Raw genomic sequence first — 23,407 nt, 5'->3', positions numbered from 1 at the left:
TGCTACATGTAAATTTCTCAAAGTATTGGAACCATCTAGATCTCTCAACATCCACCTCGTGAAGTTTTAAATCAAGGGACCTGTAAAGTCAGATTAGTTCGAGGAATCTTCTACGTTAAGGTGTTTTTCTCAGTCTAGGACCTCTGACTCAGTCTAGGAGCCCCAAGTCCTGGAAGTCTAAATTCTGGGGTCCTTTTTTCTTTACTGAGCGAGAGAAAAGCTTTAAAACTGCATCGTCTACTAGGAAAGAATTCTCCCACCAGATTCCCTCTATGTGGTCTTTAGAAATAGCTGAGCTAAAATGCCGCGGAGGCATCTCACACCCTGAATCCCTTCCAAAGCAGTTCAAGGTCTCAGCTAGACCCCAAGAATCCGTATGAGTTTGGGGAAGGCAAATGTTTCAATTTGCCATGTTTATCTTCTTCTGGTGGATAACGTCCAGCTCGACGAGCCCGGGGAATTTGCCAGCTTGAGGAGCCTGTACCTGGGAATGTTCTCGGGGCCTCGGGGCGAGTACAATCACAGCGCAAGTTTCAGATGGATGCCTTCGTAAGAATCCTAGAAGATGCAGCCACTTGGGCCGTGTCAAGAGCCTGGCTCCCGCTTCCTTTTTCTCTCCATATCTGGAAACGATAGGAAATGCCAGAGAGTTTCGGGGGCAACAGGGTCAGAGGTGGCGGATGGCTCACAAGAGCACTGAGGAAAGAGGGGGTGGAATAGACCATGCTGGGAATACCCAGCAGTCTAGTCCCCATGCTTTGCCCGTGGGCGCCCCTTTATTCTAGTTTCTAGAGTTATGAAAAAAACAAACAAGAAAAAACCCGGTGCCGTTGAGTCGATTCCCACTCATAACGACCCTACCGGACAGACCAAAACTGCCCCACAGGGTTTCCAAGGAGCGGCTGGTGGATTCGAACTAAAAGCTGGCAGCCAAGCTCTTAACCACTGCGCCACCAGGGCTTCCCTAGCGTTATAAGAGGCCTAAAAGTTCAGTGTCCAAGTTTTGAGCTCTTATTTTATTCAAAAAAAGCTTAAAACAGAAGAGGTTTCTTTTTACAATACCAAACAGTTCCAGAGTCTCACTCTTTTTGTCCCCATAAGCGCCCCGTCACTCTTGTTTCTCCTAGCTCCTACGTCACGCCTCCTCTCCAGGAGCCGCCTGTACCTGGCTCCTTCTGATTGGCTTAGGCGCGCCCCGAATCCTTCCTGATTGGAAGCATCGACTGGGAGTCGGACGTTCTTCCTTTCGTAAGTTAGGTTGAACCTGAAACGCGGGCGAGAATTGGGGAAACTGGAATTTCCCGCGGAACTGACGGCGCTTGCTTTCCCCCTACTCGTTTTAATTCCACGCGCTCCAAAATATCCGCCATGGAGAAATCTTGGTAATGACCCATTCCCCGTAAACATCCGAGGAACACATCTGACCTGTGCCCTAATCCCTCCCCTCCTTGCCTCCGGGGGAGAATTCTGGGTAACTGATTTCTCTGGTTCCCCCAGAGGATTCTGGGTAACTAGCCATTTCCATCACCTCCCCTACCCCCGCCCCAATAGTGGGTAACTGGCCATTCTTGTTTTTTCCCCCAAAGAATACTGAGTAGCTGTATTGCAGAGGATTCTGGGAAACTGACTTCTCTTGTTCTCCTTACCTCCCAACTCTCCACCCCCAATTCGGGGAAACACTTTACCCCCCTTTACCTGGCACCCCCCGCCACCGAAGTTTCTGCTCCTTTCACCCCATGGTTTAGGACTGAATCAAACAAATGAAACCTGAAGGGAGGTGAAAAGGAAGTAAAGGATTAGGTTAGATAATGGGGTGGTGGGGGTACAGAGGGTCTAGAGGAGGAGGAAGAGGGACAATGGCACCCCCACCTCCACCCATTGCTCATCCCTCTCCTGCCTGTTTATCCCCTACCTGGCAGCTTCACCTCTTCTACCTGCCTCATCTCCCTCCTTCCCACACAACCTAGAAGACACTAAATCCCAATAGCTAGACCTACCCTAACTCAGCTACCTCTTTCCCCTTGTAGCCCATGATGTCCATTCTATACCCACTGGTGCTGTGCTGCCCTGCTGCAGGTTGGGTCTGGCATCTAAAGGGGCTGTGGCAGAGAACGGTGTGACCCAGGCCTAACTGCTGCCATCATCATCATGAACTTCGAGGGTCTGGACCCTGGACTGGCAGAGTATGCTCCGGCCATGCATTCTGCCCTGGACCCTGTTCTGGATGCCCACCTGAACCCAAGTCTGCTGCAGAATGTGGAACTGGACCCAGAGGGAGTGGCCTTGGAGGCTCTTCCCGTCCAGGAATCAGTGCACATAATGGAAGGCGTCTACTCTGAATTGCACAGTGTGGTTGCTGAAGTGGGCGTGCCTGTCTCCGTCTCCCACTTTGACTTGCACGAGGAGATGCTGTGGGTGGGGAGCCATGGGGTAAGAACTGTACCCCTTTGTGAGAGGTGAAAGGAGATGATGAAGGTCTTTTGTCTGGGTTTAGCCCAAGAACAGCAGCTTTGCAAGGAGTCAGAAGTGAGCTGAGGTGATGAGAATTAGCTGGGTCTCTTAAGCCAAGAGGAGCAGTATGTGGGGAGCAAGCGGGAGCCATAGGACACAGGGATGAGTTGCATAGCTGTTCTTTGTCAGAAGGCATCCCACTTTTACCACAATTTGCCCATCCCATGCTTTGATTAATCTTGATAACTGTACCCATCAGTCAGTTCTGTAGCCATCCAAATCCAATCTCTAATGCCCTGCCTCTGTTTCCTGTTTTTATAATGATAGAATGTTTAATGCATGTTTCTGCATGTCTTATATGGGCTATTTTGTCTTCTCTGGCTGAGTGTAATCTCTCTCAGAGCAGTTATCAATGTCGTCTTTTTTTAACTATGTATCTGTATTGCCAATATGCTATGGAGCCCAAAGGTTTTGTAAGAAATAACATGTTGTCTGTTGTTCACTAATTCGCCTTCCTTGGGATGTGAATTGTTTTTCCAATAGAAGGGATGCATTTTTTTTGTGTGTGTGTGTGATTGATTCAGTTCAGTAGGCAGTGCCTATTGCAATGCTAGGCACAGGGAATAGAGCTGGATTAAACATACTCCATTCCCTCAAGGAGTTTACAGGACAGTGAGAGGAAAAAAAGACATAAGTAGATAATTTCATGGTACTAAGTGACATTGTGAAAATATGTGCTGGATAATAGAGAGCATAGAAAAGGGTCAGAGACAGCTTCCAAGAGGAAGTGGCACTGAACTGAGTCTTGAAAGATGAGCAGGAGTCAGGTGAAGAAGAGGTGGAAAGACTGTCTTGGCAACAGCAACAGGATAAGAAAGATTCCAAGGTATTACACAGCATGGTGAGTAAAAAGTGCAGAAACTAAAAGCAATTAGGTTTTGCTGGACAGGAAGCTGAAGCTAAAGAGGTAGACGTTTATTCATTCAGCCAGTGTTGTATGAGCATTTACTAGGTGCCAGACCTTGTCCTAGGGTCTGAGTTTGAAATAAGCAGTAAAAAAAGACAACAAAAATATGTAAACGAGTTGAGGGTGGGAAATGTTATTTTAGATAGTTCATTAGGGAAATTCTCTCTGATAAAGTTACATTTGAGTAGAGACCTGGATGCGGGCTAGGATGTCCATTTTAGGCCCATTAGAAGGGAGGGCTGGAGTCATGCATATATCTGGGGGAAGAACATTCTGGAGAACCTCATATGCTATGTTAGGAGCTTGGACTTGATCCTTTAGGCTGTTGAAGGGTTTTTATCTGGAATGACAAGGTCTGGTTTGTGTCCTAGGTGGAGTGCTGAGGTAGCAGTATAGAGTTTGATTTAAGGGGGAGGGGGCAAGGCTAGATGGAGTGAGATCAGTTTGTGTAGGCTGTTTCAGTAGTTGACATAAAATATGATGAAGGCCTGAATGAAGCCCAGTAGAGATGAGAGGTGGATACACAAGAAAAAATTTGGGAAATATCAAGAGAAGGACTTAAGTTGACTTACGGCTTAGTCAACTGGGTAACCATGCTACCGTAAGGAATATAGTAAGAAGAATTGAAATGGGGAAGATGGTGAATTTAGGATGTAATGAGTTTGAGGTTCTTAGGGGATATCTAAGGAGAGATGTTTAGCAGGTATTTGGATGCATAAATGAAGCTTAGGCAGTGGCCTGGGCTAGGGGAGAATATTAGGAATCATCAGCTCTAAGGTGGATGTTATCCATGAACAACTGCCTCCTTTGCCATGAGACCAGAAGAACTGGATGGTGCCTGGCTACCATTACTGAGCATTTTGATCAAAGATTCTATAGAAAAATCCTGATCAAATGGTGGAAAATGCAAAACAGAATTTCAGATTCTTATGGAGTCCAGACTTTCTGGAGCCATGGAGGCTTGATGAACCCTGGAAACTATTGCCCTGAGATAATTTTTAAACTTAAACCAAAATATCTTCTGAAGTCTTCTTAAAACCGAACAATAGTTTAGCTTAACTAATAAAGAATGTCTTCTTTGAGCATTATGCTCTTTTAAGATCTATCTATATGGGATCAAATTTACAACAGCAACTCAAAAGATCAGATAGGATCCTTAGGGGCCAGTGAGTGTATGTTAATGGGGGAGGATTCAGAAAAGGAGGGTGAGAATCATTGTACAATGTGAAGAATGTGATCAGTGGCACTGAAATGTACATGTAGAAACATGAATTGTATGTTTTTGCTGTGTATATTCTCAATAACAAAAAATAAATTATTAAAAAAAAAAGATGATGTTAAAACCACGAGAGTGGATGAGATTACCTAGGAAGACAAATACAGTAAGAAGAGAGTGGGTTGGAAACAGCCATGTTTGAGGACTGGTCAGAAGGAGGGGAGCACATAAGAAGAAAGTATGGTCTAAGCAATAGGAAGAGATGATGTCATAAAGCCAAGGGAGGAACGAGTTTCACATTTTCTGTATTCCAGCCTGTGACCCACAGTACACACTTCCCAGAGAGCTGGTAGAGATTAAGACTTGACTGTGAAAAAAAAAAAAAAAGACTGTGAAACAAAAGAAGGCCAGCTGGCCAGTGGAGGAGTGGACCCATATCCCTGACCTTTTGAGTATTGTTCTAACCAACTGAGCCATTAGCTAACCAACAAAGTCATTGTGACGATAAAATGAGGTAGAGTTTACAAAAGTACTTTGTAAAGCTTTAAACAAAAGTAAGATAGTATTTACTATCAATGTCTTTATCACTGAGACTGACTTGTTAGCTTTATGCCTCAGTTTTAGCTAGCTAGAAAGGCCAGACAATGGAAAAAAGGCTGAGCAGTAGCAGTCCCTGATCTGTATCTGCAGTGGCCCTACCTCTCTACTTAGGGAGTGTCCTTGTCATCTTTTTGTCCCAAGCAGGGCCACGCCACTTCATTTTTCGGCCCAGCCTTGGAGCGCTACTCATCCTTTCAGGTCAATGGCGGTGATGACATCCGGCAGATCCAGAGCATGGAGAATGGTATCCTTTTTCTCACCAAGAACAACCTCAAGTATATGGCCCGTGGGGGCCTCATTATATTTGATTACTTGTAAGTGGCTAATCAGCCCTGGACTGGGAAAGAGGGTCCCTCATAGAGTGAAGCTAAGGGTCGACAGCTCTTGAGGCCCTGAGCCTTAGCCTTTTCTTTCCCCCACAGACTGGATGAGAGCGAGGATATGCACAGCCTCCTGCTGACTGACAGTAGCACTCTGCTCGTTGGTGGGCTGCAGAACCACATATTAGAGATTGATCTTAACACTGTCCAGGAGACCCAGAAGGTATAAGGCAGGGATAGAAGATGATCATGCAGGGCTTGGGGTTATTGGGGAGATGGGGTATACCTGAGTTGAGAAGGTGCCTGAGATGTGAGTGTGACCTCTGTACCTTTGGTCTATGGGAAGAGTCATTTTTCTCACACTGGTTTCTCATGCTTCCCTCCCCAGTATGCAGTTGAGACACCTGGAGTGACCATCATGAGACAGACAAATCGTTTCTTCTTCTGTGGCCATACATCTGGCAAGGTGACCAAGTTCCATTTTTCCTCCCATTACAGGACTCTGTTTCACCAGAAATCTGACTGAGCTTTGCCTTTCCCTTAACTTCGAGATTATAGTTGGATTGGAGATGAGGGTTGGGAGGATTGAATTCACTTCCTACTCAGTCATGTTAAACTAGGAGATTACCTTGCGGCCTGATGTTTTCTATCTTAACTAGGTACATTAGAGGCAGAAAGGTGAACAGGAGTTCTTTTTGGGATCCCTTCCAGCTTTTGGCTTCTCTTTTTGCTTTTTCTGTGATATAATTGCCCATATCCTGGAGCCTGAGTTTCCTTGGTAGGGATCTCATAGGATTAGGTAGGTGGCAGCTACTCTACTTGATAACAGAGTTGGCAATAACAGTTATCTTTTCTTCAGGTTTCCCTGCGAGACCTCCGTACTTTTAAAGTGGAGCATGAATTCGATGCCTTCACAGGGAGTCTGTCAGATTTTGATGTGCATGGCAACCTTTTGGCCTCCTGTGGCTTCTCCAGCCGCCTCACTGGCCTGGCCTGTGACCGTTTCCTCAAGGTGTATGATCTTCGTATGATGCGTGCCATCACACCACTTCAAGTACATGTGGATCCTGCCTTCTTGCGCTTCATCCCTACCTATACTTCTCGTCTTGCTATCATCTCCCAGTCGGGTATGAAGGGGATGTAGGATGAGGTAGGAGGGGCTGATGAGCAGTGGGAAACTAGACAGTGCCAGAAGTGCTGGGGAGAAAGTAACCTGTCAGTGGGGTCCCAGGGCCTCATTTAGGTTTGGTCAGAGATTAGAATATTATTTTCTCCTTGGGGTAGGCAAAACAACTCTAGATTTTCCCCTTGCTGGGTAGCAGACCTCCCTGTGGTTTATGGGAAGGCATCAGATGGTATTCTTTCTATCACGAGGCATGAATTTGGGGCCTATCTTGCAGAGGAGGAGTGCAGGAAGGGCATAAAAGGATGGCTGTCTTTTACCTTCCAGGGCTCAGTGGGCTTCCTCCTCTCTCCTAGGGCAGTGCCAGTTCTGTGAGCCCACAGGCCTGGCCAACCCAGCAGACATTTTCCATGTGAATCCTGTGGGACCTCTGCTGATGACGTTTGATGTGTCAGCCAGCAAGCAGGCCCTGGCCTTTGGGGATTCAGAGGGCTGTGTGCACCTCTGGACTGATTCCCCTGAGCCTTCCTTCAACCCCTACTCCCGTGAGACCGAATTTGCTTTGCCCTGTCTCGTGGACTCACTGCCTCCTCTGGACTGGAGCCAGGACCTGCTGCCTCTTTCCCTCATCCCTGTCCCACTCACCACTGACACACTGCTGTCTGACTGGCCTGCTGCCAACTCTGCTCCAGCTCCCAGGTTGTACCTCACATCTAGGCCAAAAAGAGGGAAGGGGAAAGGGCCGAGATACTAGGATTCTCTGCTAGTCCGATTGTTACTCTCCTTCTTTTCTGATTTTTGTCTACCTTCAGTATTTTTTTTCTGGACCTTTCGGGATTGGGGATTGGATGGGTGGATACCGCAACCCTTCAAGTCTTAGAACTATGCTGCATTATAGGCGAGCACCACCTGTGGACGCAGAGATTCTGCGCACCATGAAGAAGGTGGGCTTCATTGGCTATGCGCCCAACCCCCGCACCAGGCTTCGCAATCAGGTATGTTCAGAGGGGACAGGTCAACCCCTACCCCAGCCCACTGGGGTTTCTCTTATCTTTTTCCTTTTGTTTTCAGTCAGTTAGTAAAGGCTTTTGAAGTCCTGCTGAATTGAAGGTATTATGTTAGGTCCTAGAGAAGATTCAGAGACATAGAAGATAGAACCCTTACTCTTGAGAAGTTTACTGTATGGATGGTGAAGATAAGACATCCGTATCATAAAATATTGATTACATTCTATCACTAAATGCTGAAAGCAGTGTTACAGGCATTCAGTGCCAGAGGTGTATGGAGGAAAAGTGATTTTCTGGGCTGGAATGATCAGGGAAGGCATAATGAAAGAGGTGGATATTGAACTAAAGAGGCTGGATATGGGTAATAGACAGTAATGGGAGAATACTCAAGGTGATAGAACAGTGTTAGTAAAGGTCTCAAGAGGCATAGATGCAAAAGGCATTTCTGAGGGGGAGTATAAGTATACTAGCCTGAGTAGAATAGCTGTTAGTATTGGGAGGTTTTGAGAGATTAAGGTTAGAAAGGTCTAGATTGTGAAGCCTTGAGGACCACAGTGTATAGTGGAAGAAGTGATGCACTGAAAGTAGTATTCTGGGAAGATTAGTTTGGTAGTGGTGTGCTGGACACAGTGAATGTAGGGGGGTCCAGTGTACAGGTCATCACAGTTGTCCAGCTGTGAGATGTGATGAAGTAGAGTGATGGCAGTGGGAATAAAAAGGAAGCAGTGGATGCTGAAAACACTATGGAAATAGAAGGTTCAGGACTTGGTGACTCTTTTAATGTTGGGATAAAAGTAGGGGAAAGCCAGAGATGATTAAGACATCCAATAAGGTTACCTTTTTTAAAAAACCCTAGATTCCTTACCGACTTAAGGAGTTGGACAGTGAATTTGACAGTTTCAGCCAGGTCACTGAGTCACCGATAGGGCGGGAAGAGGAGCCACATCTCCACATGGTCTCTAAGAAATACCGCAAGGTGCTGGGGGACACCAGGATGGGGGCCCTGTGGGATGTGGGAAAAGGTGCCTGGGGAAGGGGATCGTATGAGAAAGGTTGAAGGACTCGGTCGAGAGGCTCCCAAACACTACCCTGGATCCAGGAGGGAGGTTCTGTGGAAGGTTATGGCTACTGGGAAGATTTGGGGGGAACTTTGAGGGTATCTTCACTCCTGCTCAGACTGCTTCTACTTCAGGTGACTATCAAATACTCCAAGCTAGGGCTGGAAGATTTTGACTTCAAACACTACAATAAGACCCTGTTCGCTGGATTAGAGCCCCACATCCCTAATGCCTACTGTAATTGCATGATCCAGGTAAGTAAGGGTGGGGTATTCCTAAGACTTGAACATGTGTACTGCCTTTCATCTTCCCTGTGGCCCCACAACATCTACCCTTTTTCTAGGTCTTCTCAACCAAGCCCGCTTTACCATGGCCACCAGTACCATTCTTCCTTCCCCACAACCTCATGTCTCTTATGTGAGCTCCACTTCTTCAGTGGACTCCTGCTTCAGTGGACATCAGCTTTCTTAACCTCCCATCTCTCCTCCTTTCCATCCCAGTTTCCTGAATCAGCTCTCCTGCTCTTCCTTCCAGGTACTCTATTTCCTAGAGCCTGTTCGCTGTCTAATCCAGAACCACCTTTGCCAAAAGGAGTTCTGCCTGGCATGTGAGCTGGGCTTCCTCTTCCATATGTTGGATCTCTCTCGTGGTGACCCTTGCCAGGTCAGTGCCTGGAGACCAGGGATATTTTAAATGGAAGGGAAGGGAAGGTAGACAGTTGGCAGGGATATCGCTGTGCAAAGGGCTACAAGAGAGAAAATAACTCCTTCCCACCAACATACTTCCTGGGTTCCAGGGCAGTAATTTTCTTCGGGCATTCCGCACCATTCCTGAGGCCTCAGCCCTTGGTCTGATCCTGGCGGACTCGGATGAGGCTTCAGGCAAGGGCAGTCTGGCCAGGCTCATCCAGAGGTGGAATCGTTTCATTCTCACTCAACTGCATCAGGATATGCAGGAGCTGGAAGTTCCCCAGGCTTATCGGGGTGCTGGAGGCAGGTATGGAATTGGGACAGTAGTAGTTAGAGTTACCAGGACAAGCCCCTCCGTGACTGAACCGGTCTCCTGACTCCCTCAGTGTGCATATATCGCTCTCCCCACCCTTAGCAGCTTTTGTTCATCGGGGGACTCTGTCATTGGCCAGCTGTTCAGCTGTGAGATGGAGAACTGCAGCCTCTGCCGCTGTGGCAGTGAGACCGTGCGAGCCTCCTCCACCCTGCTCTTCACGCTGTCCTACCCTGAGGGTAGCAATGGTGGTATACCCTGCACCTGGGTTGGGAACCCTCCTGTAACATCAGGGAGGGGGCATTGGGGGACTAACTGTGGGTAGAGGGGAGAACCTAGAGTGAAATATCCGGTTTCCTCTCAGATAAAACCGGAAAGAACTATGACTTTGCTCAGGTACTAAAGCGAAGCATCTGCCTGGAGCAGAATACACAGGCCTGGTGTGACAATTGTGAAAAGTATCAGCCCACGGTGAGTTGACTCTTGCACTGAACAAGAGCCTTGCCAGGGTTGGGGACTCAGCCACGGTCTCATCTGGGGCTGCCTGTGTCAGCACTGCCATCCAGGGATCTATGGGGAGTGGGAGGAACCCTGGTTTGAGGATGCAGACCCATATTTTACTGTTCCTGTTCAGGTTTCTTTCCCTCCAGGCTCCCTGCCATTCCTTGTTTATTTTGTCTGCTCAGATTCAGACCCGCAATATCCGCCATCTGCCAGATATTCTTGTTATCAATTGTGAGGTGAACAGCTCAAAAGAGGCTGATTTCTGGAGGATGCAGGCTGAGGTGAGAACTGGGGCTGGAAACAGGGCTTTTAGGAATAGCTTTTAGTTTTTTTCTCCCCTCTGATCTCCATATATGATTATGTTTCTTGAGGAATCAGATGTTTTCTCCTTTGTGTTCAGTTTGCCTTCAAGATGGCAATAAAGAAGCATGGTGGCGAAATCTCCAAGAACAAGGAATTTGCTTTGGCAGATTGGTAGGTACTGCCTTGGGAGTTGTCAACGGATTGAACTGGCCAGTGGCTTCAGTTGTCACTGGCTAGATCTCTTCACAACCAATTTCTCATTCCTCTGTCCTATAGGAAGGAACTAGGGAGTCCAGACGGCATACTGATATGTCCCTCCATTGAGGAGTTGAAGAATGTCTGGCTTCCTTTCTCTATTCGCATGAAGATGACCAAGAACAAAGGGCTGGATGTTTGCAATTGGACTGATGGGGATGAGGTGCAGGTTGTTGAAAAACTGGGAAGAAAAGGGGGAGTAAGGAAGAGAAGGTGGGGGCAGAAGTTGAAGCAGGCCAGGGGACTTTATAGAGGGAAAGGGGAGGGAGTAAGGCCTAATACTTACAGTTGTGGGGTTTTCCAGAGTGACTCAGGTCAATGTTTGAAGTCATAGATGAGCTAGGATGGAGATAACCCACCTTAGTCCCTCAGCCCCTATACCCCGAATTCCCTGTCCTCTTTCCCCATTCCCCTTCCTTCCTCATCCTTAAACTTAGCTTAGCAGCCTGGGTACCCCCCTCACAGTGGGGCCCAGCCAGGGCAGAGGAGGAGCATGGTGTCTATGTGTATGACCTGATGGCTACTGTGGTACACATCCTGGACTCACGCACAGGGGGCAGCCTGGTGGCTCACATCAAAGTTGGAGAGACCTACCACCAGCGCAAGGAGGTAAGTGAGGTGGTACAGGGTGGGGACCCTTCTGGTGATGGCCGCAGTGGAGTCCCAGGTCTGTCCCAGTCTTAAGCCTGAACCAGAGCAGTCCAGCCATCACTTTGGAACCAGTCCTTCTCTGTACCTCCACAGGGCGTTACTCACCAGCAGTGGTATCTCTTCAATGACTTCCTTATCGAACCCATTGATAAGGTTAGTTATGACACGTTCTATTCATCCGGTCCTTCCATCTTCAATTTTTCTAGCATCCTCACCCTCAGGGCCCTAGGGAATACCAGGCAGAATCAGGGGAGGGATGTGTCCCCAGGAATAAACCATTAGCAGAGTCTTATCCTCTGTCTGATTTGGGAAAAAAGGAGTATATACATAAGCCACAAGGGTTTTTTCTCTTCTCTAGCATGAAGCTGTGCAGTTTGACATGAATTGGAAAGTCCCTGCTATCCTTTATTATGTCAAGAGGAATCTTAATTCCAGATACAACCTGAACAGTAAGTGGTGCAGAATAGCCCAAGGGTATGGGCAGTTTAGATGGATCTTTGGGAAGATATCTTAGAAACAGCTTGTTAGGATTAGGATTGGTAACTAGTGTTAATATCTGCAGGGATATTACAGAATAAAGAGATTCTAAAAAAGCTAAACTAAGTAGATTCCACCTTAACAGGCTTTAACTTTAGAAGCTAGAGATCCTGAGGGCAACATGGGAAAGGGGGCATGGGGGATATAAGGGGATGGAACAACTCATTGAAGTGTGGTCAAAATGGCTAAGTTTATGACTTCGAGTCTAACCATTCCAAGCTTTCTTATCACCAAGTGAAGATTTCTTCTTTCTTTGGAGATGAACTTGTTATTAAGTGCCTTTTTGGTGCCTTCAAAGTATAAAGTTTCTGTGTAAACTTATTTTTCTGGATTTTCTAAGCTAAGGCCCACAGTGAAAATTTTACTCTTTCCTCTTAGCTGATTTCTTGATAATTTTCTGATTTGACTTATCTACCTGCTCCATTCATTAGACATCATCTTATTTACCTATGTGCTTTGATTATTGAGGGATCACAGTATAGACCCAAAGTCTCTGACCAGTCAACCTGGGCTTCCCTTCCCTGGTTACTTCCCTGTGCCCAGGCAACTGTCCTCTGCCTTTCCTCTTTTAGTCAAGAACCCTATTGAGCCGAATGTTCTGTTGGCTGAAGCCTCATTGGCACGGAAACAGCGGAAGACACATACTACCTTCATTCCGCTGATGCTGAATGAGATGCCACAGGTTGGGGACCTGGTGGGCCTGGATGCTGAGTTTGTCACCCTTAACGAGGTAACCAAGATGAGAAGGATGGGGCGTTGGAGCAGAACTCAGAGGATGTTAAGAATTGCAGGCATTTCTTTGATTTCCTTATTAACTCTTCTCATGTAGGAGGAAGCAGAGTTGCGCAGTGATGGCACCAAGTCTACCATTAAACCAAGCCAGATGTCAGTAGCGAGGATTACCTGTGTTCGGGGCCAGGGACCCAATGAGGGTATCCCCTTCATTGATGACTACATATCTACACAGGAGCAGGTATTAGGATATGGGGTATAAGTGTGGCAGACGTTATGCTTTTGTAAAGTGGTCTAGAACCCAGGGGGAGACTGATAGGGGGAGATTCTGCACCTCACTTTCTGGGTGACTTGTCCGTTTCTCTGTCCCTAGGTGGTGGATTACTTGACTCAATACTCAGGGATAAAGCCAGGAGACCTTGATGCCAAGATTTCTTCCAAGCACCTCACAACTCTCAAGTCTACCTACTTAAAGCTCCGTTTTCTGATAGACATTGGAGTCAAATTTGTGGGTCATGGTCTACAAAAGGACTTCCGGGTCATCAACCTCATGGTTCGTGCGGAGTTCTTTTAAGAGTCTTTGAGGGTGGCCCCTCAGGGTATAGAATTGAGCTTTTGGAGAATGAGAAATTATGGATCCCCTGCCCTCAGCCTCCCCTCTTTTATTTTTGCCAGGTGCCCAAGGACCAAGTCCTTGACACCGTTTACCTGTTCCATATGCCCCGAAAACGAATGATTTCCCTGAGATTTCTTGCTTGGTACTTTCTGGGTGAGTTCTACCTTGTAAGGCCCCTGTGATGCTCATAAAGAACAGGAAAACATGTTGGGGGGCCAAGGTGGAGCAGGGGATAGCCTGAGTTAATGGTGAGAGTTACCGTGCAGAGGTGTTTGATGCTTTCCCTTAAGGGCAGTCAGGTTTTTTACTGTTGTTTTCTGGGAGTCAGGAGTAGGGATGGAGGAACAGGTTCCTACCTCCCTTTGCTAGGTCCCAGATTCTTTCACTTCTACTTCTGCTAGACCTGAAGATTCAAGGGGAGACCCATGACAGTATTGAGGATGCCCGCACAGCCCTTCAGCTGTACCGAAAGTATCTGGAGCTGAGCAAGAATGGCACTGAGCCTGAGTCCTTCCACAAAGTGCTCAAGGGTCTTTACGAGAAGGGCCGAAAGATGGACTGGAAAGTGCCCGAGCCTGAGGGCCAGACAAGTCCCAAGAGTAAGCCCTGGGATGGGACAGGGGAAATTGGACTGGGTAGGTTTGATTTCATATGTGGGGATTATGCCCACAATAATGAGGATGATGATGATACCATCTCTACCTTATATCTGTAAAGCATTTAACAGTTTACAAAATACTTAATTCTCTCAACGATCAGTGAAATAGATTTTATTATTGAAACTCTCCATAGGTCTTACAACCTCCTCTTACCCAATTCTGAAATATTTGGGACAGGTCCATACTCTCTTTTCTCTTTGCATTTTGCCTCATAAGAAACATCCCAGGTGCTTTTTCTTCATAGACCTTAAGGGTCATGCTTTTGGTTTTGTCTCCAACAGATGCAGCTGTCTTCTCCTCAGTGCTAGCGCTCTGACCCACCATCTCTCAACAAACCAATCCCTCTCCCTGCAGTGCTCTGCGGCCCCAGAACTGGGAGATGGTTTCCCAAGTTGGCTATACCCTGTCTGCTTCCAGACATGGACCCGATTCACAGGGTTTACAGTTGGTGCTATAAAAAGAACTGGAATGCAGCAGAATTGTTGTGAAGGGTTTAGAAGCCTTCTTCATCCTTTGTAAAATAGTGGACCAGAAACAGTCGAGAACTGACCCAGATGGAAAGTAATTGGTATCTTAGTATCCTGTGTAATTAATACCCAAATTAAGAAGATCCTGAAACCAAAACTCTAGGTTCCCAGCTGGCTGGGGACTGAAGTCCTGGACAGTGACAGAGGATACAGCAGTAGCTCAAGCTTTGAGCGGGACTTTGCCCAAGCCTGTTTGAGGGATACCTGAAGGAGCCAGCATGTACAGTCTTAATGGCTCAGGCAGACCAGTGTTGCCAACAGCACCATTACCAAAAAGGCATTTGGGTCTTGGACAAAGCTTGGCTGCTGGCTTCCTGCTGACAGCTAAGAAGCATCTGTCTTCCATCCACTCTCCTGTCCCAAGTTTTGTTTTCTTAAAATTTTAAAATTTTGTTTTAAACTGCATGTTTTATAAAATAAAAACAAAAATATTATTGTCTATCATTTATTCCAGTAGAGAGCTGCTAGTGTGTGGTTCTCTGACCAGCCTTCCTCTCCTGTTTTCTTTGTGTTGCCTTCCTATTAGGACTGGAAGAACGAAGGTTGTGTTCAAATTCTCACCTTAAAATGAAGGTAAAGCTCTGGAGTACAAAATTATGGATATGGAAGGAAATAACTCTCTCTTTCCTGGACAATGTTAGGTCTTTGCTGTAGCTGCCTGTGGTTGGATTCTTTTAAGACACGCAGTACGGTTTCCCCGTTGTTAAAGGGCAGTCGGGAAGCTGACAAACTACAGGTCCCAGGATATCTTAAGACCTGTAGCTACTGACAAAAGATCTGTTTGGTGCCGCGGTGCTTCCTGGGAGATGGAGTTCTTCGTGTCTTAAAACCCAGGTTTCTCACCAGTTAGCCGTGCACCTTTCCTGTTGAACGTCTTACCCCACCTAGACTTGACACACACTTCCGCCTGAGCGTCCCCATACACCACGTCCAGACTCTGCCTTTGCTTCTGGCCACTCCTACTCTCCGGCCGACCCTTCGTGGTCACGTGGAGCTGCTCGCCACGCAAGTCTGGGTCCTTCTGAAAGCGGCCGGGGTCCTCGCTCCCTCGAGCTGCTCCTACGGTGCCTGTTCGCGCGAAAACTTGGAGGGCCTGGTTTGGGTTCGGTCTGGTGTATGGCTCGCCCGGCAGCACACCGGAGCCCTGCTTAGGCGCGCAGTTAGTGTGCGGGGAGCTGGGTCAGGCAGCCGCCGCGGCACCGCGTGCCTGGAAAGCGCTTTAGCACTCTGGAGAAGCCGGGACAGCTCCTCTCCCCCCGCAGCCAGGTGCTAGAGTCGAAGCCGGCGAGGCTACGGTGGGAGTCCGGCGGTCTTCCAGCACCTGGGCCACAGCGGCGGCCCTGGGAGCAGAGGTGGGACCAATGCGGTGGTGGAGGTGCTGGCGCTGGGGCTTCGGGATGGACTGGAGCGAAGGCCATGGCAGAGTCCTTAGGAAGGGGGCTGGTCCACACGGGAGATAACTTCTAGGCTGCAGGAGAGCGATTCAGTGTTCTTCAGTGCCGGGTCCAAAGGGGCCCTAGTTGCTGAGTGCTCTCCTCGCCGGCCAGCTGCCTCGCTGCCTCACCGGTCTTGGTGTGACTGAAGGTTCCTCGCTTGCAGCTCCTTTGTGCTTGGCGTCCTCGCTTAATTGTCAGCCTCCATCCTGTAGCTGCCGCATAGCCCTGTGAGCTCTAGACATCCGATGTTAAAGTACAACATCTAGGGCCTCACCTGTCGACAAAAACATAGTTTCTGGGGCTGAGCCCTGTCCCCACTCACCGCTGGGGGCGGGGGATGGAGACGCTTTGTGTTCGGGTCATTTCCTGGAAAGTAGAGCTGGGGTCACACCGAGACCTTTGAATATCTTGAGATTGGGTCGGGATGGAGACGGGAAGGAAATGGAGTTGCTCCTCACACCATCTATGCGTTGTTCCCATCCCACCCAAACCCAGGTGGAGCGACCCAGTGACTCTGAAGATGAAAGGCTGGGTTTGGCTGGCCCTTCTTCTGGGGTCCCTGCTGGGAACTGCATGGGCTCGGAGGAGCCAGGATCTACACTGTGGAGGTAAAGGCACAACAAGAAGTGGGAGGAAGGATGGTGAGGAAGATAGAGCCTTGAGAGGACATGAGATCCAAGCAATGGGAGAAGGCTGGATCAGAATCCCAGAGTTGATCCCAGCCCCCATCCCTCTCTTTACCCTGTCCCCATTCTCTTTTGCACCAGCTTGCAGGGCTCTGGTGGATGAACTGGAGTGGGAAATTGCTCAGGTGGATCCCAAGAAGACCATTCAGATGGGGTCTTTCCGGATCAATCCAGATGGCAGCCAGTCAGTGGTGGAGGTAACTGCTCTCCCAAATAAAGTAGCTCACCCTGGTTTTGAATGAGAATTCGACTAGTTAGAAAAGACCTTGATTTAATAGAAATGAAGAAACTATTGATCCAGGGAGCTGTCTAAAAGATCAGGCTCTGTCCCATTTGGAAGAGGCTCGAGGCCTATTCCTCATGCACTTGTTTCCCAGCTCCAAACCTTAATACTTTTGTTTCTGTTTTAAAGGTTGTCAGTAGATGGGGAACCCTGACCAATCCCCTTCTCCATGTACTTAATCTATATGAGTCATCATGTTCTTGCTCTAGCAGTATCGTACAGTCATTCAAAAAAGAAATAGGTCTATCTTTGTAATTAGGAAATTTAGTTTGAAATACAACACACACATACACAAAGTTGTAGTTAGTGAACAATATATAAGGAAAGGTTGTGAAATGCTTGGATAGTTATTAACCTCAGAGCTTACACTATCTCTAAAAAAAAAAACCAAACCCATCGCTGTTGAGTTGATTCAGACTGATAGCGACACTATAAAACCCAGTGCCCTCGAGTCGATTCCGACTCATAGCGACCCTATAGGACGGAGCAGAACTGCCCCATAGAGTTTCCAAGGAGCGCCTGGCGGATTCGAACTGCCAATCCTTTGGTTAGCAGCCGTAGCACTTAACACTATACACTACCTCTAATGCTGTTTCATTGAGGACAGATATTAATCTCATTTTAATATAAAGAAATAGTATTACCTAACAGAGCACATAGTTGACTAGAGTTAATCAAAGAGATCTCTTTTGATCTATAATTTGGAGCTAATGATACCTATCTTTTTTTTTAAGACCATATATCTGAAAGTACTTTGCAACTATATAAATAAACTATACTGTTTTTAATTAGGGAAGGCTTTTTAGAATAGGTTGGTTGAGCTAGATTTGGAAGGAAAGTAAGGGTATAAATTACTAAAGTATAAAGGAAGAAGATAGTGACCCAAGGCTGAGGACATTTCTAGGTGCCTTATGCCCGCTCAGAGGCCCACCTCACAGAGCTGCTAGAAGAGGTGTGTGACCGAATGAAGGAATACGGGGAACAGATTGACCCTTCCACCCACCGCAAGAACTACGTACGTGTAGTGGGCCGGAGTGGAGAATCCAGTGAGCTGGACCTACAGGGCATCCGAATTGATTCAGACATCAGTGGCACCCTCAAGTTTGCGGTGAGCTATGGGGAGTGGGTAGCTGGTTTTTGCAGTTAGGGGCTTTGTCAGAGGGCCCAAGAAAGCTGGGTTAATGTCCCTGTTCTCCTTTCTGGAGACTGAGGCAATAGGCCTTTTCCTGCTGTCCTGTCTCACCCATTTCTCTCTTGGATTGGCAGTGTGAGAGCATCGTGGAGGAATATGAGGATGAGCTTATTGAATTCTTTTCCCGAGAGGCTGACAATGTTAAAGACAAACTTTGTAGTAAGCGAACAGGTGAGCTACCCCCACTTCACCCCTTGTACTGACAATCCTATAGAACCTGGCACACTCCCTAGCCCCTCAGAAACTCTATGATATTGGCCCAAGGGCTGGCTTCCATTTCCCTTGGCTTAAGGACTTGGGTTATCCCTCTTTTCTCTTCCTGTCAGCTTTCAGAATTTGTGGCTCCCTGACCTAACATATAAGTGAGGGGGGTGGTGGGGATGTTATGTCACGTACAAGCATATGTCTGAGGAATGGTGGTTGGTATGCTGGATGGTTTTGGGTATTTTCTTGATAGTATCCATACATCAGTATGAGAGTGGCATTTTCCTTCAAATTGTTGTGTGCCTGTTTTAGATCTATGCGACCATGCCCTGCACATATCTCATGATGAGCTATGAACCACTGGAGCGACTCAGATGGACAGGCTTGATGGATCACCCCCAGGAGGGGAAGAGCGTGGCAATATCTTTTATATTATGTTTTTACTGAAATGAACTGGAAAAACATGAAACCAAAAGTATAAACTGTCTTGTCTTTTCATGCCTGAATTGACCCTTACTTTATTAGACTTAAAAGATAGGGGATTCTAGACAGGAGAGAAAAGGGAGGGGAAGGAAGAACTTTCAGGTTGGTATAGAACAAAAGTGGGAGGAGCCTGAACCTTTAATTCTTACATCTTCCCAGATTCCTACTCCATTCATAAACTAGATAGGCATTTATTCAGTGCCTACTTAATACCTTATGTTTAGTGTCTAATTGTGGAAAGAAGAGGAATGTCTGTGAATAACCAAGGGAATACATGTATATGGTGATAGAGGATTCTAGAAATTCCCTATATTCATGCTGATGAAACGTAAAGATAGGGCTTGATCTTGAAGGAAATAATGGACATAAATTACTCTTCCCTTCCCGCCCTTCCAGATGTAGGGAACAGCAAGAGCAGAGACAGGAAGGGGAAAATGGATGTGACCAACTCAGCTGGAAAGTAAGGGTTTTATCGGATAGGGAGAGATGAGGTAAGGAATGTTATTTAATGAAAGGCCTTGCTTACTGGCCTAAGCTTTTCAATTTGATGCCAATGGCAACAATAAAGTATGTCTTTCTCATCTCTATCAGTAGCCCACTGTCAATCTGAACTATTTAAGTCTGTTCTACTTTCTGTGTGTAGAGAATGTGTACTGGGACATAGGAATAAAAACCTAAATGATACCTTCTTCTGAGAGCTGCTTAAAAACCCTGGTGCTGAGGTATGGCTGTCCCAGGGTTTGCAATAGAATGTCTATCCCAGGAATGCCTCTGGGAGAGAACGCCTGGATAGACATTTTAAAGACTTTTTTTAATTACTGAATTTTAGACTCTAAAGGGACCATGAAGGTCATCTAGTTCACCTCTGCCCATTTTACAGATGAAGAAACAGGCTCAAAGAAGCCACAGGTCCTAAAGTTCTATATTTAGTGGCAAAACTGGGTTTATAAGCTAACTTTCCCAAGTGCCAGTCTTTATCTATTATAGCCATAGATAGCTTCTACTTTTTTCTCTTAATAATACTTTACCCTAAGCATGGCACACAGAATGGATGTATTCAACAAAGCTGTCCTGTACCACAAATCCCTATGAAAACTAGCATATTACCTAGCTAAGAGCATGCATACTGAAGCTAGCTGACTACTAAACTCAGGGCCTGGTGGATCTTCTCTCATCAACCATAAGAAATGCTGTATCAGGTCAAATCCGGTTTCTAGACCAGCTGTTACTAACTCTTTTTTTCCTTTTATGATGCCCTTGAGTAATGTTCACATGCTTCCTACCGCTTGAGTATACCCAGGGATCTGTCCATCGCCAGCCTGGCATCTGAACACTCCTTTCTCTTCCATCAAAAGCTTATCAGAACTGTAAGTGCACTCTTCTAGGCAACTTAAAGCTGTTTAATTTATAAAAATGCAAATTATTCACCAATTTTAATAAAATGAATGTTAATTGGTAACAAATCACTTGTGATGTACCTCACTAGTTTGTCAGGGTACAGCTATTAAGAACTCTCCAGGGTGAGATTCTTTGTCATTGATAATATAGGAGTGTGTCCTACATAAGAAAGGGTGGACATTATCCTCTAGGACCTAAACATCAAAAGGTTAGAAGGATACACTTTGAACACTTCTTAATTCCTATCACAGGTTACCATAAGGAATTTTCCGTGAGTTATTTGAACTCTTCTGGAAGCTCACTATAACATAAATCATTCTAACTCAGTATTTGGTAAAGCATATACTCTTAACCTTGCGAATTTGGTTACACCTTAAACTTTAGGTGTCTTCTAAATCAATATATCAGTAAAACGTTAGGCCTTGGAATAAACATTCCCAAGGACAGCATTATGTGTTAATATAGTCCTTTAAAAATAAAGTTTAGAGGACTTTTGCTGTTCAGAAAGGATTCACAGTAGGGGCAAAATTCCTTTTAATACAAGACGGCGACAAATAGCAAGGCAACTAATATACGTTGAATACCTGTATAACAAGCACATTCACATTCTCATTTAATCTTTACTGTTCTAATAGATAGATGTTATTTCTATTGTAGGTCTCTGGGTGGAGCCCTGGTAGCGCAGTGGTTAAAGCGCTAGGCTAACTGAAAGGTTGACAGTTCAAACCCACTAGCTGTTCTGTGGGCAAAAGATGTGGCAGTCTGCTTTCATAAAGATTTACAGCCTTAGAGACCCCAAATTCTCATAAAAAGACCAGACTTAATGGTTTGACTGAGACCAGAAGAATCCCGGCAGTCATGGTCCCCAAACCTTCTGTTGGCCCAGGACAGGAACCATTCCCAAAGACTACTCATCAGACATGGAAGGGACTGGACAATGGGTAGGAGAGAGATGCTGATGAAGAGTGAGCTACTTGTATCAGGTCGACACTTGAGACTGTGTTGGCATCTCCTGTCTAGAGGGGAGATGGGAGGGTAGAGAGTGTTAGAAACTGGCAAAACGGCCACGAAAGGAGAGACTGGAAGAAGGGAGCGGGCTAACTCATTAGGGGGAGAGTAAATGGGAGTATGTAGTAAGGTGTAATTATATGTGACAGACTGACTTGATTTGTAAACTTTCACTTAAAGCACAATAAAAATTATAAAAAAAAAAAAAGATTTACAGCCTTAGAAACCCTATGGAGCAATTCTACTCTGTCCTATAGGGTCGCTATGAGTCAGATCAACTTGTTGGCAGTGGTGGGGTTTTTTGGGGTGGCAAAAATGGTTACGTACTTGTCTGCTAGCCAAAACGTTGGCGGTAAGAACCAGGGGTGGATTATCCAATAGGTAAGGTAAGCATGGTGCTTACATTGCTTACCAGATCATCTGTAGTGGACAATTTCACATTTTTTCACATCATCAAAGATTCTGCTTCTAGGTATGTGTAGCATCTGTCTCTCTCCCAACCCCACAGCACCTTCCCGCAGAATCAAAGCCTCTTTTCAAATCCTCACTGATGGGTGAATGACCCAGTAAACAAGGTAAGCATGGGCTTACTTGTGCTTACTTACTAATCTGTAGTGAACAACTTCACATCTTTGATGTGGTGAAACTCATATGAAGTGGTTCACTACAGATGATCTAGTAAGCAAGGTAAACACCGTGCTCACCTTGCCTATTGGATAATCTGCTCCTGGTTTGAACCTACCAAGAGGCCTCGGAAGACAGGCCTTGCTATCTGCTTCTAAAAGATCACAGCCTTGAAAACCTTATGGAGTGGTTTTACCCTATACACGTGGGGTTGCCGTAAGTTGGCATCAACTCTACGGCAACTAACAACAACATTCCTATTTTACAGGTGAAGAAACTAAGCTCAGAGAGGTCAAGTTTCTTGCTAGTCAGCAGGGAGCTAAAGCTTCAGCCCCAGTGATCATCTTAATCCTAGGTCAGTGGTCTTTCTGCTACATCTCACTTCATGTAGTGGAGTCTCCGTGTGATCTCCAGTGGCTGTGTAAAGTAGTACTTTTCTTTGAAAACCGTCTCCAAGTTTGAAGGCATGCCCTCTAATTCTAGTATTCTGTAGTGAAAAATTATATCCTCTTCAACCGTGTTTCCAAACTGGTTGTTCTTGTAAGAAGCCCATTCTATCTCTCTGGTCATTTTAGGTGCTAATCATGAAAAAAGTCCTCTTCATTATGCATTCTAGGGATCACCATTTATCATGTATTTCAGGTATAAAGGTTTTACAGATGATTAAGCCTATAGTTTTGGAAGAAGTACAGCCAGAATGCTCCTTAGAAAGGAGGATGGCAGGACTTCCTCTTACGTACTTTGGACATACTATCAGGAGAGACCAGTCCCTGGAGAAGGACATCGTGCTTGGTAAAGTACAGGGTCAGCAAAAAAGAGGAAGACCCTCAACAAGATGGATTGACACTGTAACTGCAACAACGGGCTTAAACATAGCAATGATCGTGAGGATGGCGCAGGACCAGGCAGTGTTTTGTTTTGTATATAGGGCCGCTATGAGTTGGAATCAACTCAACAGCACCTCGCAACAAGACTATAGTTCCTTATCTTTTAAAATATCTTTAAATATAGGAACATATAAAGCTGATGTCCCTAGGACACAATGACTCAAAAATCCCCTTTCTGAGTTGCAGCTTTTAAGTCACAGTCTCTCGTATAAAAAGTACAGCTTAGCAGTTAAGATACAGGCTCTGAAGTGAGGCAGACCTCAGTCTGAATTCTAGTAATGCCAATTATGAGCTATGTGACCCTAGGCAGGATACTTTATCTAAGCCTTGGTATCCTCCTTTTTAAAGATACTATTATCACCTATATCCCTTAGAATTGCTGTGAGGACTAATGAAGACATGCATATGCCACATTTAGGTAGTATTTGGTAACAGTAAGTACTCAATAAATTTTAGCTATTAAATGCAGGTGTTTAGGTTACTGGTATGGACAGTTTACCAAACCAAAAAACCAAAACCACTGCTGTCAAGTTGACTCTGACTCATAGCGACCCTATAGGATGCAACAGAACTGCCCCATAGGGTTTCCAAGGCTGTAATCTTTATAGAAGCAGACTGCCACATTTTTCGCCAGTGGAGCGGCTGGTGGGCTCAAACCACTGACCTTTTAGTTGGCAA

General features: G+C 46.0%; 2 protein-coding genes and 1 long non-coding RNA gene across 14 annotated transcripts; 2 read left to right on the top strand and 1 right to left on the bottom strand.

Moving 5' to 3' along the window:
- The first annotated feature begins 1,177 nt into the window (after nt 1–1,177).
- PAN2 (poly(A) specific ribonuclease subunit PAN2) lies at nt 1,178–14,962 on the top strand. Of its 12 annotated transcripts, none has more exons than XM_049883566.1 (26): nt 1,179–1,382; nt 2,028–2,430; nt 5,379–5,548; nt 5,657–5,777; nt 5,943–6,020; nt 6,414–6,681; nt 7,034–7,376; nt 7,576–7,672; nt 8,541–8,660; nt 8,877–8,996; nt 9,277–9,405; nt 9,539–9,738; nt 9,850–9,983; nt 10,109–10,215; nt 10,431–10,529; nt 10,649–10,722; nt 10,828–10,969; nt 11,272–11,415; nt 11,551–11,610; nt 11,816–11,906; nt 12,567–12,724; nt 12,824–12,967; nt 13,100–13,279; nt 13,402–13,495; nt 13,744–13,941; nt 14,283–14,962. In XM_049883566.1, exons 2-26 carry the CDS (start codon nt 2,149–2,151, stop codon nt 14,315–14,317), a joined length of 3,588 nt encoding a protein of 1,195 aa, XP_049739523.1. In that variant the 5' UTR covers nt 1,179–1,382; nt 2,028–2,148; the 3' UTR covers nt 14,318–14,962. The 12 variants fall into 12 exon arrangements, with proteins under 12 accessions (XP_049739524.1, XP_049739523.1, XP_049739521.1 ...); XM_049883564.1 differs by having other exon boundaries at nt 10,828–10,975; XM_049883560.1 differs by having other exon boundaries at nt 9,850–9,995; nt 10,828–10,975.
- On the bottom strand, nt 14,581–16,767 carry LOC126075670 (uncharacterized). Its single transcript, XR_007517231.1, has 2 exons — nt 16,706–16,767; nt 14,581–16,238 (listed from the first exon to the last, which is right to left on the bottom strand). It is a non-coding gene; the product is annotated as an uncharacterized LOC126075670 (long non-coding RNA).
- Nucleotides 15,799–19,496, top strand: CNPY2 (canopy FGF signaling regulator 2). The gene is made up of 6 exons (XM_049883576.1): nt 15,799–15,880; nt 16,460–16,572; nt 16,732–16,847; nt 17,838–18,041; nt 18,200–18,296; nt 18,642–19,496. The coding sequence occupies exons 2-6, from the start codon at nt 16,485–16,487 to the stop codon at nt 18,683–18,685; spliced, it is 549 nt and encodes a 182-aa protein (XP_049739533.1). The 5' UTR covers nt 15,799–15,880; nt 16,460–16,484; the 3' UTR covers nt 18,686–19,496.
- The last annotated feature ends 3,911 nt before the right edge of the window (nt 19,497–23,407 follow it).

Source organism: Elephas maximus, chromosome 4 (assembly GCF_024166365.1).
Source record: "Elephas maximus indicus isolate mEleMax1 chromosome 4, mEleMax1 primary haplotype, whole genome shotgun sequence".
NCBI classification, from domain to species: Eukaryota; Metazoa; Chordata; class Mammalia; order Proboscidea; family Elephantidae; genus Elephas; species Elephas maximus.
Note: the sequence above shows the minus strand (reverse complement) of the source record. Positions and strands in the feature narration are given on the sequence as shown.